This window comes from Chanos chanos, chromosome 12 (genome assembly GCF_902362185.1).
Source record: "Chanos chanos chromosome 12, fChaCha1.1, whole genome shotgun sequence".
Lineage (NCBI taxonomy): Eukaryota > Metazoa > Chordata > Actinopteri > Gonorynchiformes > Chanidae > Chanos > Chanos chanos.
In genome coordinates, this window is record NC_044506.1 from 20875995 (window position 1) to 20890325 (window position 14331).

General features: G+C 44.0%; 1 protein-coding gene across 1 annotated transcript; it reads left to right on the forward strand.

The window, feature by feature from the left end:
• The first annotated feature begins 957 nt into the window (after positions 1–957).
• Positions 958–12148, forward strand: clk2a (CDC-like kinase 2a). Its single transcript, XM_030789593.1, has 13 exons — positions 958–1039; positions 2308–2504; positions 3063–3333; positions 4342–4432; positions 5585–5651; positions 6508–6624; positions 7254–7420; positions 7542–7636; positions 8755–8884; positions 9210–9292; positions 10164–10243; positions 10567–10657; positions 10990–12148. Exons 1-13 carry the CDS (start codon positions 1037–1039, stop codon positions 11179–11181), a joined length of 1584 nt encoding a protein of 527 aa, XP_030645453.1. The 5' UTR covers positions 958–1036; the 3' UTR covers positions 11182–12148.
• Positions 12149–14331: the final 2183 nt, after the last annotated feature.

The window sequence follows — 14331 nt, forward strand, 5'->3', positions numbered from 1 at the left end:
CCTCATGGCTTTGTTTTGCTAGGAGAATGAAGCCATAGGACTCTCCTATTAGGAGGTTTACTAGTTACTCTGAGTTAGTTAACGCAGAGTTTTCACTTAAACCTGTTTTCTGGAATACCCCCCAGTTCCCTCCTTTCCCTCGTCCCAAATCAAATCATCGCACTGACTGTGATAGAGCTGTCTGTGTGGCCGCCCCCTCTCTCTCAATATGAGAACTGCAGCATAATTTAGCTCCTCAAAGACTCAAGGGAAAACCTGTCTTTTTAACCATATAGTTTAGGAGTTGACAGTTCAGTTAAACAGGTAAAAACTAACAATAATAAGAAGTTGGTGAAGATGTGTCTTTGTCCCGAAAAGACCCAATACAATCGACACAAAACGTATCTGTATTGCGTATGTATGTTTCTAGCTAGTTTGAGAAAAGACAGCTGCTAAAAGTTTGGCCAATCACATCATACATTTTCTATCCTTAATCTTAATTGCAAGTAACTCCATTGTTCCACTGAAATTTATATTAATGAAAGACATGACATAAAAACATTTTTAAAAACCTGGAAACCCAGAGATGATTCACATTTGATTTAAAGATGTTAAAATAATGAACTCTACGTTCATCACTTCTTTCGCTGCGTTGTGTTATCATGAAGTCAATATCGTTGCCTCGTTCCCTTAACTGCTACCTGAAATTACATGATGTGGTCCTGTCATTGGCGTAGCAAAACACCTCACAAAACACTCTCATTTTCAACACAAGTCCTGAAAATATCCATTTTGGGTTTTTTTTTTCTTTTCTTTTCTTTTTTTCAAAAAAAAAAGTCAAAGTTGTTCTTTGAGAGCGTTATCATTAACCTCAGTTTTGAAGTCAAGGCGACTTCAGTATGGACGCGAAAAGGTGAAGAAAAGTGGGAGGTAACCATCAGCTGACGGATGTTTCGCACTTTGTTTCGCATAGAGAGAGAGAGAGAGAGACCGAGAGCTAACGGCGAGACGTAAACACCAGTTTGTGTCGGATACGCACGCAGTCTTCGCAGCTTAAATGGTAAAAAAGGAGGGAGCCAGGCTCTGTGAAATTAATTTGATATTCTGTGCTTCTGAGGATGATGTCTTAAACTGGCAGTTGAGGTCATTTTTGGCGAACATACTTTCCTAACAGATCCAGCAGCTTTCTCTAAAACATGGCGGTTAAAGCGCCTTCAGCAAATTAGATAGCCAGTTAAGCACAGCTTTTAACTTGACCGCAACTAGAAGAATGAAATCGTTTTCAGCAAGTTACGTTTCCGTTTTAAGATGAAGTAATGCTCTCTCAAAATAATATCTGAATTTGTTCCTTTTCGCGGGTGTAATTAACGAAGTGTGACTTGTGAGCTGCTTCATCTCTCATGGTCTGTATTCGGCCAAATGAGTTCAATATGCTAAACAGCTAACTGCTACATTATATAGTTTATGATATATTTACAGTTTGTTAGCAAGTAGCAAGGAAATCCAACCACACCGTCAGGTCGCAGTGCCGTGTAAACAAGTTCTGTCGTTTTATTTTTATGACCTCATATGCTCAGTGAATAGTAAGTATGGCTTTAGGTCGGATTATAAATTGTCAGGTGATATTAAAGATAGCCTCCGTCACAGAAATAAGCAAATGCATCAGTGTGTTCCTCTAACCTACCGTTTGTCGGTGAAGTGCGGCTTTCAGTGGATTCACCAGTTTGTCTTTTTTATCAGACTGTTCCTACCATCAGAATTCTGTGCAGCGAACGTCAGTCAGCAACTTGTTTTTGAATATAGATTTTATCAGTTGACTAACGTCAGCTCTCTTGCCATTAAATACCCTGGGTCTCAACCTACAGTTCCTCCAGACGCTGATATTTGATCAGTTAAAATCGCTTGCTTCGTTGATTAGTGACGTCACGCCCCCCCCCCGAAACGGGATACTCTTATTATCCCTTCCCAAAATTTGAACTATGTACTTATTTTGTATGTTCGCCCAGAGTCCTGTAACGCAGACCTGTTTTATACCTTCAAAGACATCCCTTCTCTCACATATACTCTTCCTCCCTTAGCCCTGAGTCGTCCTTTCTCATAGCATTTCTTCTGGTAGAATTCTCTGTTACACTCCTGACTTAATAGATTGACGCCACACAGTTTCAGAGGTATAATATTAAAACAAATGTTTGTAAGCAGCATTGCCTGCAAGTGATGAACTGTATTTTACGACTGTAATTTTAAGTTGTCTGATTACAAGGGAATATATGACGTCGAGTCTTGTAAGTCAATACTTCTGAGGCATGCTTGGTTCTGCCGCTCTCACAGATGCCTCATTCGCGACGGCGTCTGTCCTCTGAACGCGCCAGCCAGAGCGGCTACAGAGATCATTTCCGAGACTGGGACAGAGAGAGGGAGCGAGTGCGGAGGCAACGCCGCCGGCGGACCCCCACCTTCTCTACCAGCAATGAGCGAGAGAGGAGGGGAAGGCACAGACAGGAGGGAGGATATGCACGCTCACGGAGGTTGGTGTCTTTTAATGTTTTTAAACCCTCTCTCACTGATAAGTGAGGGCTGTCAGCGCTTTTGTTTGTTTTTTTGTTTTTCAAACACAGACTTGTTCTCCCGTTTTGAAAAGGAACAGGGCTGCATGTATGCGAACATTAGGATCAGACGATTTCGGCCCAGATAATTGGTTATTTCTTTGTTCTGACGGGGCGAAGCTGCTTTAGACACAGCACCACAGAACTTCAGTATTCTGTATCAAAGAAACCCGTGGGCTTAAATATGACTGTTTGGAGACTTAGCTACTGATATGATACTGTCAAGTGCTACAGGCTGACAGACAGGTTAGGGTTGTTAATTTGAAATATACGGCACAATTCCAGTGAGAAAGAAGACAGCAGTTAGGTGTGACCCTTGGGGGTTTTTAGGGGAGTACTCCTAAGTCACTTCTGAAAAGCAGGTTTTTACAAATGCATAGGAACACAAGAACTAATCAAAAAAAAGAAAAACCAAAACCGTGAGTTTGGTTGTCACCAGACCTAAACCCTCAACACCCTGTGTCTCACTCCCCTGCGCAGCTACGACAATCGTTCTTCAGACCGCAAGCAATACAGCAGACGACACTGTGAGGGATACGGGCGCGTGACCGGCGACCGCGGCCGCGTCAGGGAGCACGGCACGCCAGACGACTACTGCTCGCGCGACTTCTCGACCGCCGACTTCGACTACGGCTACAGCTACCGTCGGGAGCGGGAGCGGGAGGGGGAGGAGTCTCGGCGTCGGAAAGGCAGCAGGCGTAAGCACAAACGAAGGCGGCGTAGAACCAGAACCTTTAGTCCGTCCTCCTCGGTGAGTACTGTCTGACCCAAGTCTGATCCTTTACCCTGTCTCCCTCTCTTCCCCTGTCTCTCTCTCTCTCTCTCTCCATCTCTCTCTCTCTTTCCATAACCTTCTCTTGTCCACAGCTCCAGGACTGGGTAAGTATGAACCCTTTTTTTTTTGGTTTGGTTACTCTTTTTGTTTTTTAGTTTGTTTGTTTTTTGATGTTTATATGGTTTGTTTGTATGTTTTGTTGTTTCAGTGACAGAGATAAGGTTCATTGTAAATAGCACTAGGTCCCTGACTAGCCTGGTGTCTTCATAACGGGGCTACGCTTGAATACAAACACCTGTGAAGTATTTCGATGTGTAGCGATCACCCAAAGATTCAGTAATTCTATGCTTTGATGCCACTTACCAGGGCACCTGTCAGCCTGTTTCTCTCTCTCTCTCTCTCTCTCTATTTGTTTATCGCTGTGTTTAATTACTAGTTCAGAGAGAGAGAGCTTACTCATAGCAGAAGTGCTACATTTTTTTGATGAATAAATAAATATGTAAAGCTGATGTAGCCTTGCCCTCCTACCTTCTAAAGTTTTGTCCACTGTTTGGGGTAGGGCTGTGTGTTTGTAATGGGACCAATAGACGGTCAGTAAACTGGAGTAAATGAGTGTGTATGATGCAGGCTGATTTTTTTTTTGTCATTTTGATCAGTGGACTAGGCAGGTGGTTTTTTTTTTTTTTAGGGGGGACAAAATGTGTTTTTTGACTTCTTCCCTTGCACTATATCCCTATCGTTGTATATACATCTCCTCACATGCCGTCAAACCATTCGCCACATGACTGCCAAATCTACCTCCAACAACAACTACAACTCCAACTCCGCCGCCTTCGTCGCCGTGGCTACGGCTCCCCAACTCCCTCCCCTCTCTGATCCCTCCCCTCCTCCTCCTCCTCCTCCTCCTCAACCACCCTCTGCGGTCGCGACGTTGACCTTTGACCTCTGACCTGTGACCCTGGCGGGGGGGGGTGCCCGAAGCAGCGGAGCAACAGCGGGACACGGGTGGCGTGCGTGAAGGACGACGAGGAAGGTCACCTGATCTGTCGGAGTGGCGACGTCCTACAAGAGAGATGTACACACCGCCACTACTACTACTACTACTGCTGCTTCTCCTCCTAATCGTAACCTTTCTCCCTATCAGTACCTGCACAGAGCAGACACACACAGGGGAGGGCAGAGCCTGCACAGGGACCTCATGGTCATGGTGATGATGATGATGATGTTGGCATCATCGTAGATTGTTTTCAGCTCTCGCTGAAGTAGGCAGGAATGGTTGGCATGACGTGATTTTGTTTATGAATATTTACGAATCCTCTTTTTTTTTTAATGAGAGCGAGTGAAGAGTTTATTTATCAGTTTCAGGACGGATAACTTAGATGTGGTTTTGCTGACTGACGAGAATCGAGGGGATATTTGTTTGTTTGTTTTTGTTTGTTTGTTTTATGCTCAGTGTAGGAAACAGATCCCAGTTTTATTCTCCTTCACTGCCCCACAGCCTCTTACGTCTCTAAACATTCACTTTTTGGTTTTTTCACTCTTTTCCTACGTGGCTGGACTCTGTTGTCCGTTTTGATGCCATAAAGATTAAACGTTTCTTGAAAACGTGATTAAATCGATTAAGTATTTTCTTGAAAGACTTTTAGTATAAAACGGACATGTTGCTATCCTCTCCCCGACGTGCCAGATCTCCTCTGGTTTTCTCGACTGTATTTCTGGTTTCCCCAGATAGCATGACTTTTACTTGATTTCACTGTCAAATGCGTCTCAGGTTTTTTTTGTTTGTTTTTGTTTTTTTTCAGTCAGCCTCGAGTCCTCCCCATTGTAACCTTTCCCTTTTGCTCTCTCAGTTACACACATACCTGACTAGACAGGCAGACTAGTGTGTGTCTGTGATGGGTGCCAAAATTTGATATGGTCAGGAGTGAATTTGCGAGGTCTCGATATCTGGTTATTTGGTCCTTTTTTTTGTTTGTTTTTCAATTCTGTGTGTGTGTGTGTGCGGAACCTCACGACAATTGTCCGACATTACTGTCTAAAACTAGTCCTTCAGTGACTCGAAAAATGCCAGGAGTACTAGCACTTATATGTCGCCTTTTTGCGTCTCCCTGTTTTTATCCACCTCTAATTGTTCTTTCTGTCACTCCATCCCACCCCCCCTCTCTCTCTTTCTCTCTCTCTCTCTCTCTCTGTTTCCCTTGCTCTCTCTGGTCTGTCTCTCTGTTAGATGAGGTTGTTGGAACTCTGGGAGAAGGCACCTTCGGCAGGGTGATGGAATGCATAGACCACCGCAGGTATGTGACATCATACTGACAGCCTATCAGGATAGAGGAGGATAGAATGTAACCGCCCAACATTCCATCACCCAACATTCCATCACCCAACATTCTTTCACCTGATATGGCTCACTTGTGTCATAATTAATCTTATCTGAGCAGTTCTTGTATTTAGTTCAGTTTGTCTTACTAGTAGGCAACACCTTCTAGGAAGGGTTAGGCTTTGGTTAAGTCAGCTCCAGAATCCTGTTATCCAAAATGGCATTCTAATGTCTTTGAATGTTACTGTACTGCGTCAGGGAAAACATTCAAACGGACAAGCCCTCCTGAATTAACACAAACATTTGCTCACGGAAATAGGTCTTTTTTTATTCACTTACAAGCCAGTTGTCACCTACAACACTGCTTAAGAAAATTTAGGATGGATATACATCAAACACAAAAACCTTTGAGATGCGGGGTGAACAAGAGCAAGGAAATACAAATTTAATCAAGCCCAAAGACATGAATTAAACTATAATCCACACTCAGAATTCCACCGCAGTCTGTTCCAGACTCAGACGCTCACAGACACTGGGGATAAACGTGGCATGTTTTTAAAAAAAAAAAAAAAAGAGAAGAAAAGGCCTGTGTTAAACTCATGGGCGTGATGGGATTTCTATCAGATCACTCTTAATCTGATCAGGTTAAGACCCTGTGCACACACAGCCTCTTAAATAGCAACATATTGTCAGGGCTGAACCACAGACAGGAGTGTGTGCCGGACAAACACAAGGCCTGTCCGAGTTTGTTTAGTGGGTTTGTATCGTTTGTTTGTTTTCTTAAAGTGAAATGTGTATGTACACATTTTGATTGAGGTCATTGTGTTTCAAAGGGGCGGAGTCCATGTCGCTCTGAAAATCATAAAAAACGTGGAGAAGTACAAGGAGGCAGCGCGATTGGAAATCAACGTTTTGGAGAAAATCAACGAGAAGGACCCGCAGAACAAGAAGTGAGCTTTCATACACTTCAGTTTTTAACACACGCACGCACACACACTCTCTCAAACACACACACACACACACTCTCAAACAGACACACACACTCACCAGATACACACAAACTCTCTCTCAAACAGACACACATACACACACACACACACACACACACACACTCTCTCTCTCAAACAGACACACACACACTCTCTCCTACACAGATACACACACACACACTCTCTCTCTCAAACAGACACACACACACACACACACTCTCTCTCTCAAACAGATACACACACACTCTCTCCTACACAGACACACACACACTCTCTCTCTCAAACAGACACACACACTCTCTCTCTCTCAAACAGACACACATACACACTCACACACACACACACACACACTCTCTCTCTCAAACAGACACACACACACTCTCTCCTACACAGACAAACTAAATATCCCCCCCTTCTTTAGCCCAGGGCTGCTCATACACACAGTTAAATAAACTCTGCGCTGTCTTCTGATCTTCTGACACAGCTGAGAGAAGTGTGTTTAAATGTTCCTGAGTTGTCACTGTGAGTGCGTTGTCTGGTGTTCTCTCTATCTAACCGTGTCGTAACCCGGCCCTCGTCTCTCTCCGCAGTCTCTGTGTTCAGATGTACGACTGGTTCGATTACCACGGTCACATGTGCCTCAGTTTTGAGCTGCTAGCTCTCAGTACGTTTGACTTCCTCAAGGAGAACAATTACACGCCCTACCCCGTCGCTCAGGTACGGCACATGGCCTACCAGATCTGCCTCGCCGTCAAGTGTGAGTACACCGCCCCGGCGCCGTACGGGTCCTCCACCTCCCCGCCTGTTTGAATCTCAGAGAGTCGCTCGTTAACTCTCTCCCTCTCTCTCTCTCTCTCTCTCTCTCTCTCCATCCACAGTCCTGCACGACAACAAACTGACTCATACCGACCTGAAGCCGGAGAACATCCTGTTTGTCAACTCGGATTTCACCGTCACCTACAACGCAGAGAAGGTGAGGACAGATGGGGAGGGCACAGGGTGACCACGGACACAGCTGTGGTTGTTTGTTTGTTTGTCTTTTTTTTTTTAATGTTGGGCTCAGATTCTGCTCATCTGGATTCAGCCTCTGGGTTTGATTTACTCACAGTTGCTGTCATAAAGTTGAACGGCATGCAGAGCTGCATTAATTGTCCTGGTCTTCCATTACCATCTGGTCTTTGATTGGGAAAACTGTGGCCTAACTAGAGCTGTAACGATTCCAAATGTTGCTGTACCATTAATCGTCTCAGAAATAATTGCGATTTACAATATAATTGTCTCTTTCGGTCAAATGTAAAAATTTTTTATATTTGTTTATTGTTTTCCAAACAGATTTAAAGTTTTCAGTGAATCCCAGGATAGATCTTTTTGTTATTTTACTGTTTCGTGACCCAGATAATGTAATAACACAACATGTTACGTTTTGAAACAAGCTCCATCGCGTGTCATTTATTCTGCCCCTCTCTCTACCAAATGTAGGCTACTGTCCGTTCGCCCAATCCGGTGTCGAACTGATGCTGTAGCTGACAGCAGGCTGGCAGTCTAATCCCTCCCCAAATGACCGATTGTCCAGTCGTAGTTTAGCTGAACTCAGTTGGGCTTGCGGACTCCCCATGTTTTGAAGGGACCAATGGGACGGAGTCAAGCGATTTTTTTTTTTTGTTTTTTTTTTAACCAACGCTAAATGAAGCCTCGAGCGAAAACCAAACGTGCATCAGTTTAATGTTCTGGGCATTTCTCAAAGCTACAACACTGCTTCTCACGAAACTGCCCAGTGCTGTTTGGATTTTTAACGTTCAAAAGCCGGCTTGACTCCGCAACTGTAAGTCAGTGCAGGCAGGGCGTCCTCTGATAGGATAGCTACTGCTCTGTCGTGCTACAGGGTGCACGCGGGTATTGGAAACATGTTTGATGGATGCACCAAAAACGTGACCATGCTTTCAACCATCTCGCTAAAAAAAAAATGCTTGAACCTCGCTTCAAACCACGATCACGTAAAAAAAAACACGGTTAGAAAATTGTGAGATGATTGTTACAGGACTAGGCCTAACTTGTTTCTAATTGTGTGCGTGCGCGTGTGTGCGTGTTCAGAAGCAGAATGAGCATACGGTGAAGAACACTGCGGTGAGGGTTGTAGATTTCGGCAGTGCCACATTCGACCACGAGCACCACAGCACCATCGTCTCCACCCGACACTATCGCGCCCCCGAAGTCATTCTGGGTGAGTGTGTGTGTGTGAGTGTGTGTGTGTGTGCACGTGTGTGTGTCCTCCTGCTTGTGCATGTGTGCAGAGTAGTGTCAGCAGGGAGTACATTTATGTGTGTGTCTTAAAGTTTGTGTGTGTGTGTGTTTTACAGTTTTGACACCACAGTTTATCCGTAACTAAAGAGATTTAAAAGCTCTGAAGCTGTGCCAACCGAACCACTGAAACAACAGTTGAACACATCTAAATGAAATGTCTTTTATTCATTTCTCTTGGAGAGCATTATGGTCTGAGATGGTCAGGTGTGCTTTGCGTTGAAACCTGATGACATTGTGTTTTCCAGAGCTGGGCTGGAGCCAGCCGTGTGATGTGTGGAGTATTGGATGCATTCTCTTTGAGTATTACCTTGGCTATACGCTCTTTCAGGTATAACAGTCTCTCTCATATATATACACACACACACACACACTGTCTCACATACATGCACCATTACAGGTCCAACAGTCTCTCTCTCTCTCTCTCTCTCTCTCTCACACACACACACACACACTGTCTCACATACATGCACCATTCCAGGTACAATAGTCTGTAACACACACAGACACACACACACACACACTATGTTGCATACATGCACCATTCCAGGTACTACAATCTGTAACACACACACATACACACACTGTCTCACACACACTGTCTCATATACATACACCTTTCAAGATACAGCAGTCTCTCTCATATACACATGCTCACTGTCTTACCTTTCCAGGTACAGCAGTCTCTCTCATATACACACGCTCTCTCTCTGTCTCTGTCTGTCTTACACACACTCTTATGGGCTGTGGAAGAATCTCTGTTGCCAGATGAAGGATTAACCCCGAGCAAAGATCACACACACACACACACACTCTTAGACAATCTGGTGTGTTGTCACGCTGTCAGGCAGCGTGTGCTCCTGCTGTGACCCTGGCCATGTCACTGCTCACGTGTGCTGGTGCTTGACCTCTTCCCAGTGCCCACAGTGATCAGATGGGCTGTTGACTCTTGTCAGTCCTGATGGGTAGTGTGGCCCTTATGAAGAATGGTCATGTAGTCTCAGCATACAGAGACACTGTTTGCTCTCTCCATCTGTGGTTCATGTACACTTATAAGGTTCTGTAGCTGAAATCTTTTTTTTTTTTGACAATGTCTGATTCTTCAGGTTTATTTTGATGTTTTGTCTTGTTTTTGTTGTTTGGTGTTTTTTTTTTGTCTTGTTTTGTTTTTTTTACCTCAATTTTCCTTGTCTTTTCTGCAGACTCATGATAACAGAGAGCACTTGGCCATGATGGAGAGAATACTGGGGCCTGTGCCCTCCAGAATGATCCGCAAGACCAGGTAAAGTCTCTCTCCCTGTCACCAACACACACACACACACAAACACACACACGCGTCCACAAACACACACACACATGCACGCAAGCACAGACACACATACATGTACTTACACATACCCGCGCACACAGAAAGTTCATCAAGACCACATAAAGTTCATCAAGACCACAGAAAGTTCATCAAGACCACATAAAGTTCATCAAGACCACAGAAAGTTCATCAAGACCACATAAAGTTCTACGCTCTCTCTCTCTCACACAAACGCGTGTCTAACTCCCTGTGGGTGACAGAAGTGTGAAAACAGTGATTTTTGGCTTCTGTTATAGGAAACAAAAGTATTTTTATCATGGGCATTTGGACTGGGAGGAAAACTCCTCAGCAGGCAAATACGTCAAAGAGAACTGCAAACCCCTACGGGTGAGTCTCTGTGTGTGTGTGTGTGTGTGTGTGTGTGTGTGTGTGTGTGCGCGCACGTGTGTATCTGTCTGCGCGGGGATACAAGCGAGAAAGAGTCAGTCAGTCCTTATGAGTGACAGTTCACGTATGTGTTATGTATGTGAGTTTGCTCATGAGTCTATGTTAACAAATCACACACATCACACTGCCAGACCTCTTATATTCTGTCCAACACCCCCCCCCCCCCCCCCCCCGTCTCTCTCTCTCTCTCACTCTGTCTCTCTCTCTCCCTCTCCCCCTCCCCCACCCTCTCTCTCTCTCTCTCTCTCTCTCTCTCTCTCTGTAAAACACAGCGGTATGTGTTGTGTGAAGCTGAGGAACATCACCAGTTGTTTGACCTGATAGAGGCCATGTTGGAGTACGAGCCGTCGAAACGTTTGACTCTGGCGGCCGCCCTCAGACACCCCTTCTTCCGCGCCGCGTTCGTCCCCGACGACCAGGCCGCCGACAAGACCTGGGAGGGAAGTCGCGACATCAGCCGATGACGGGACTGACCTCGGAAACATCCAGAACCTTCCGCGGCTGACATGGTGCTATAGGGTGAACAAAGACAAAAAAAAAAAAAAAACGGACTTATGACTGATTTTTACTGTGTGAAAACAACAAGTTTTGTGTTGTCTCTGCTTGGACTCGTTGATGGAGCCTTGTAAGAAATGGCGTGTGTATGAGTCAGAGGGTCACATGACCAGCATGAGCCGCAGAATTCTGATAATCCGTTCTGATAATCTGACCCGTTGGTTCCACTGCAGAACTCTCATCCACATCGCTGTGGCCTCCAGCTTCATGTAGCGCGAAGAACACGCAGAACTCTACGTTCTCCGCTGTTCCCAAAGAAGAACGAAGACCAAAAGTGTGAGAGGAGAAAAGCCAGGAATTGTAGCAGGACTTTATGAGTCTAAACGTGTCCCAAAGAGGCCTGTGGAATGCTCTGGAAAACAGGCCTGGTGTTGACAGAGGGATGGGACCGTGGAGACGGTCAGAAGACCCAATCAGCTGTCAGGGGTGACCTCTGCCGTGTTTTTTGATTGGACGACGGGAAATGAAATAAGCTTGACGCCTAGTACTGAACATCCTGCCGCACACCCCACTCACTGAACCCCCAGACACCCGTTTGACACAAATCTACAAACTGCCCCACACGCTGACACTCTTCTGTTTAAACAACTTTCTCTGGGCAGGCCGGCAACTTGGGTTTCAACTTTAAACACTGGCGTTTATGATGTGTGGTGAAACACACCCACACAGATTACTGAACACCTGTTTGTGTTCTAAATGTTACAAGTTTTTTTGTTATTGTTGTTGTTTATTTGTTTTTTTTTGTTTGCTTGTTTTCTTTTGGTTGTTTTTTTATGAATCGGGTTCTTTAAGTGAATGACACAGACTGAGTTCTTATGCCTCTGTAACACAGAACAAGGCAACAGAGTGAATTTGGTCAAACCTTACTGGATATTATGTGTGTGTATATGTTTGTATACAATAAATGTGATATCATGTTTTTTTCACATGCTCAGACTAAGTTTCAATTTTTAAATATTATTCATAGTAAATTTTTACTTGAGTATTCTCCCGCTCTCTCTAAGACATACTAGCTTTCTTTCTTTCTTTCTCTCTTTCTTTCTAATCTCTGCTCTGACAAACGTGTTAGTTTCATCTGGTTTGTCTTGATCCAGTTATGTTTGTATATACCACCTCGGATCTGGCTGATAGCATAGTTTTTACCTTGGGGGTCATATAGCCCCATACTTATTAAATTATTGACGTAAGCAAAAAAACAACTTAAAACATCATTTTTTAATGTATAACGTTTACTTTCTGAGCAATTTCGTCATTCAAAAAATCTTACAGATTATTTTCACATGTTATTTATGGTAAGTAATGTAGCCTAAGCATCTACCGTGATTACGCTGTTGTGGTAATGCGAGAACCTCACAGACTGCGAAATATCTGCATTAAGTGGCCAGTTGTCCAATAGGCTCTTTTAACGCACATTATTCTGTTAGACTACGGTTGGTCGCGCTCTGCCTTCTGCGGAGTTCGCCTTTGCACAACTGGTAACTTCTGGTGCATTTTTTCACGAAGTTAATATATTCTACAGACTTGACCTTCTCATCTGTTCACGCTCACAACATGTCTAATTTAACAGCGTACAAATGTACCCTGTGCGTCAAGTACCCGCGCGATACAATATCAGACACTTGAAGACTACGCTCTCACACACTGTAACAAACCATGCAAATTCTCCTGAACCAAATCTCTACGTTAAAGTGACTATTAATCCAGTACATTACGGCTGCTATGTATAACTCTACTGTTACCTGGCGCGTGCATCTCTCCTGAGATAACCTTTCGCTGGGTGTTAAAACTGACTAAGCTGAACCACGTAACGCTCACCTGCTGCTGTTGTTTCTTACTACTTAGGAAAGGTAGCCAGGAACCATCTCAAGCTTTCTGGGTTCTGTATTTGAGTATGTTTCAGGAAAGGTAGAGTAGCGATTCTGTGTAAACTTCTATTTCAAAATAATACTCGAACACCATTGATCTCACTGTTCAAATGCTGTGAGCTGCAGCCGAGAGAGAATTCTTTCGTCATGTCCCGTCGGTTTAGATTATTTATTTAATTAAATATATTTAATGTGTCAAACTTTCGTAGACCAACGCCACATTAGAGTTACACGACAGATCGGGGTCTTTGTTATGTGAGGCATTCCCTGTGTGTGAATGTGTCACTTCATAATTTGGTTAGTAAATGTGTAATTATTTACAGAGACGGAGACTTATGGTCATTTTACATACAAATCACATGGATAAAATAAAATAGCTTAAGGCAATTTTAACAAATATCGTGTATTTTTCAGCCTCTAAACTTACAAAGTTAAAACTACTGTGTACTCCAAAGGCGTATTGTGCGCACTCTCTTAGTTTTCATTTGGTTTTTGCCGCACCCAAACACGTGAATGTACGCTCTGTAACCACGTTCGCGCCTCTCGTAGTGTTCTTTGGCAAGTAATGAATGGTCTCGACAACTTGTGAATCACAGTAATTTAACACCGTTTAAGGTTCTGAAATACTTCAAGCAGACTAAGGTTAACTTCCTCTATTGCCCAACAGTTGCTGTATGATGCACTTTATCCGGCCACTGCGTCATCGCCAAAAGCCAAGTCGTTCATTCACACTTTCAGACAGCCCGTCATCCCATGAGATTTCTTTTAACTTCTTAATGTCCATCTGTTTAGGCCAGAGATTTATAGATTAACCTGCCCTTCTCAGATTTCAGAACTTCTGATAATATTATATATATATGCTCCTTAAACCAATGTGGTGGCGAAAAAAAAAGGGATTTGCTGTGCTGTGGTAAAATACACTATTAATTGTGAAAACGACCTTCCCCTAACTGACATATGGTCATATCACCAGGTGTCACGCTTGAGCACACTCTCCGATCCCCCAGCTGTTGCTAACAAGATCAGGACCGATTACGTTGTTTAGTGCTTAGAGATTGCGTGAAGCAGGGAGGAGAGTGGACTTTAAAAACATCAGAAGGAAACACAGAAAGGGCAGACCAGCGAAGAAGCTCCACACCAAATGGATATCTAAAACGTCTGCGAGGTATCAGGTATGTCGTCCGATCTAATGTT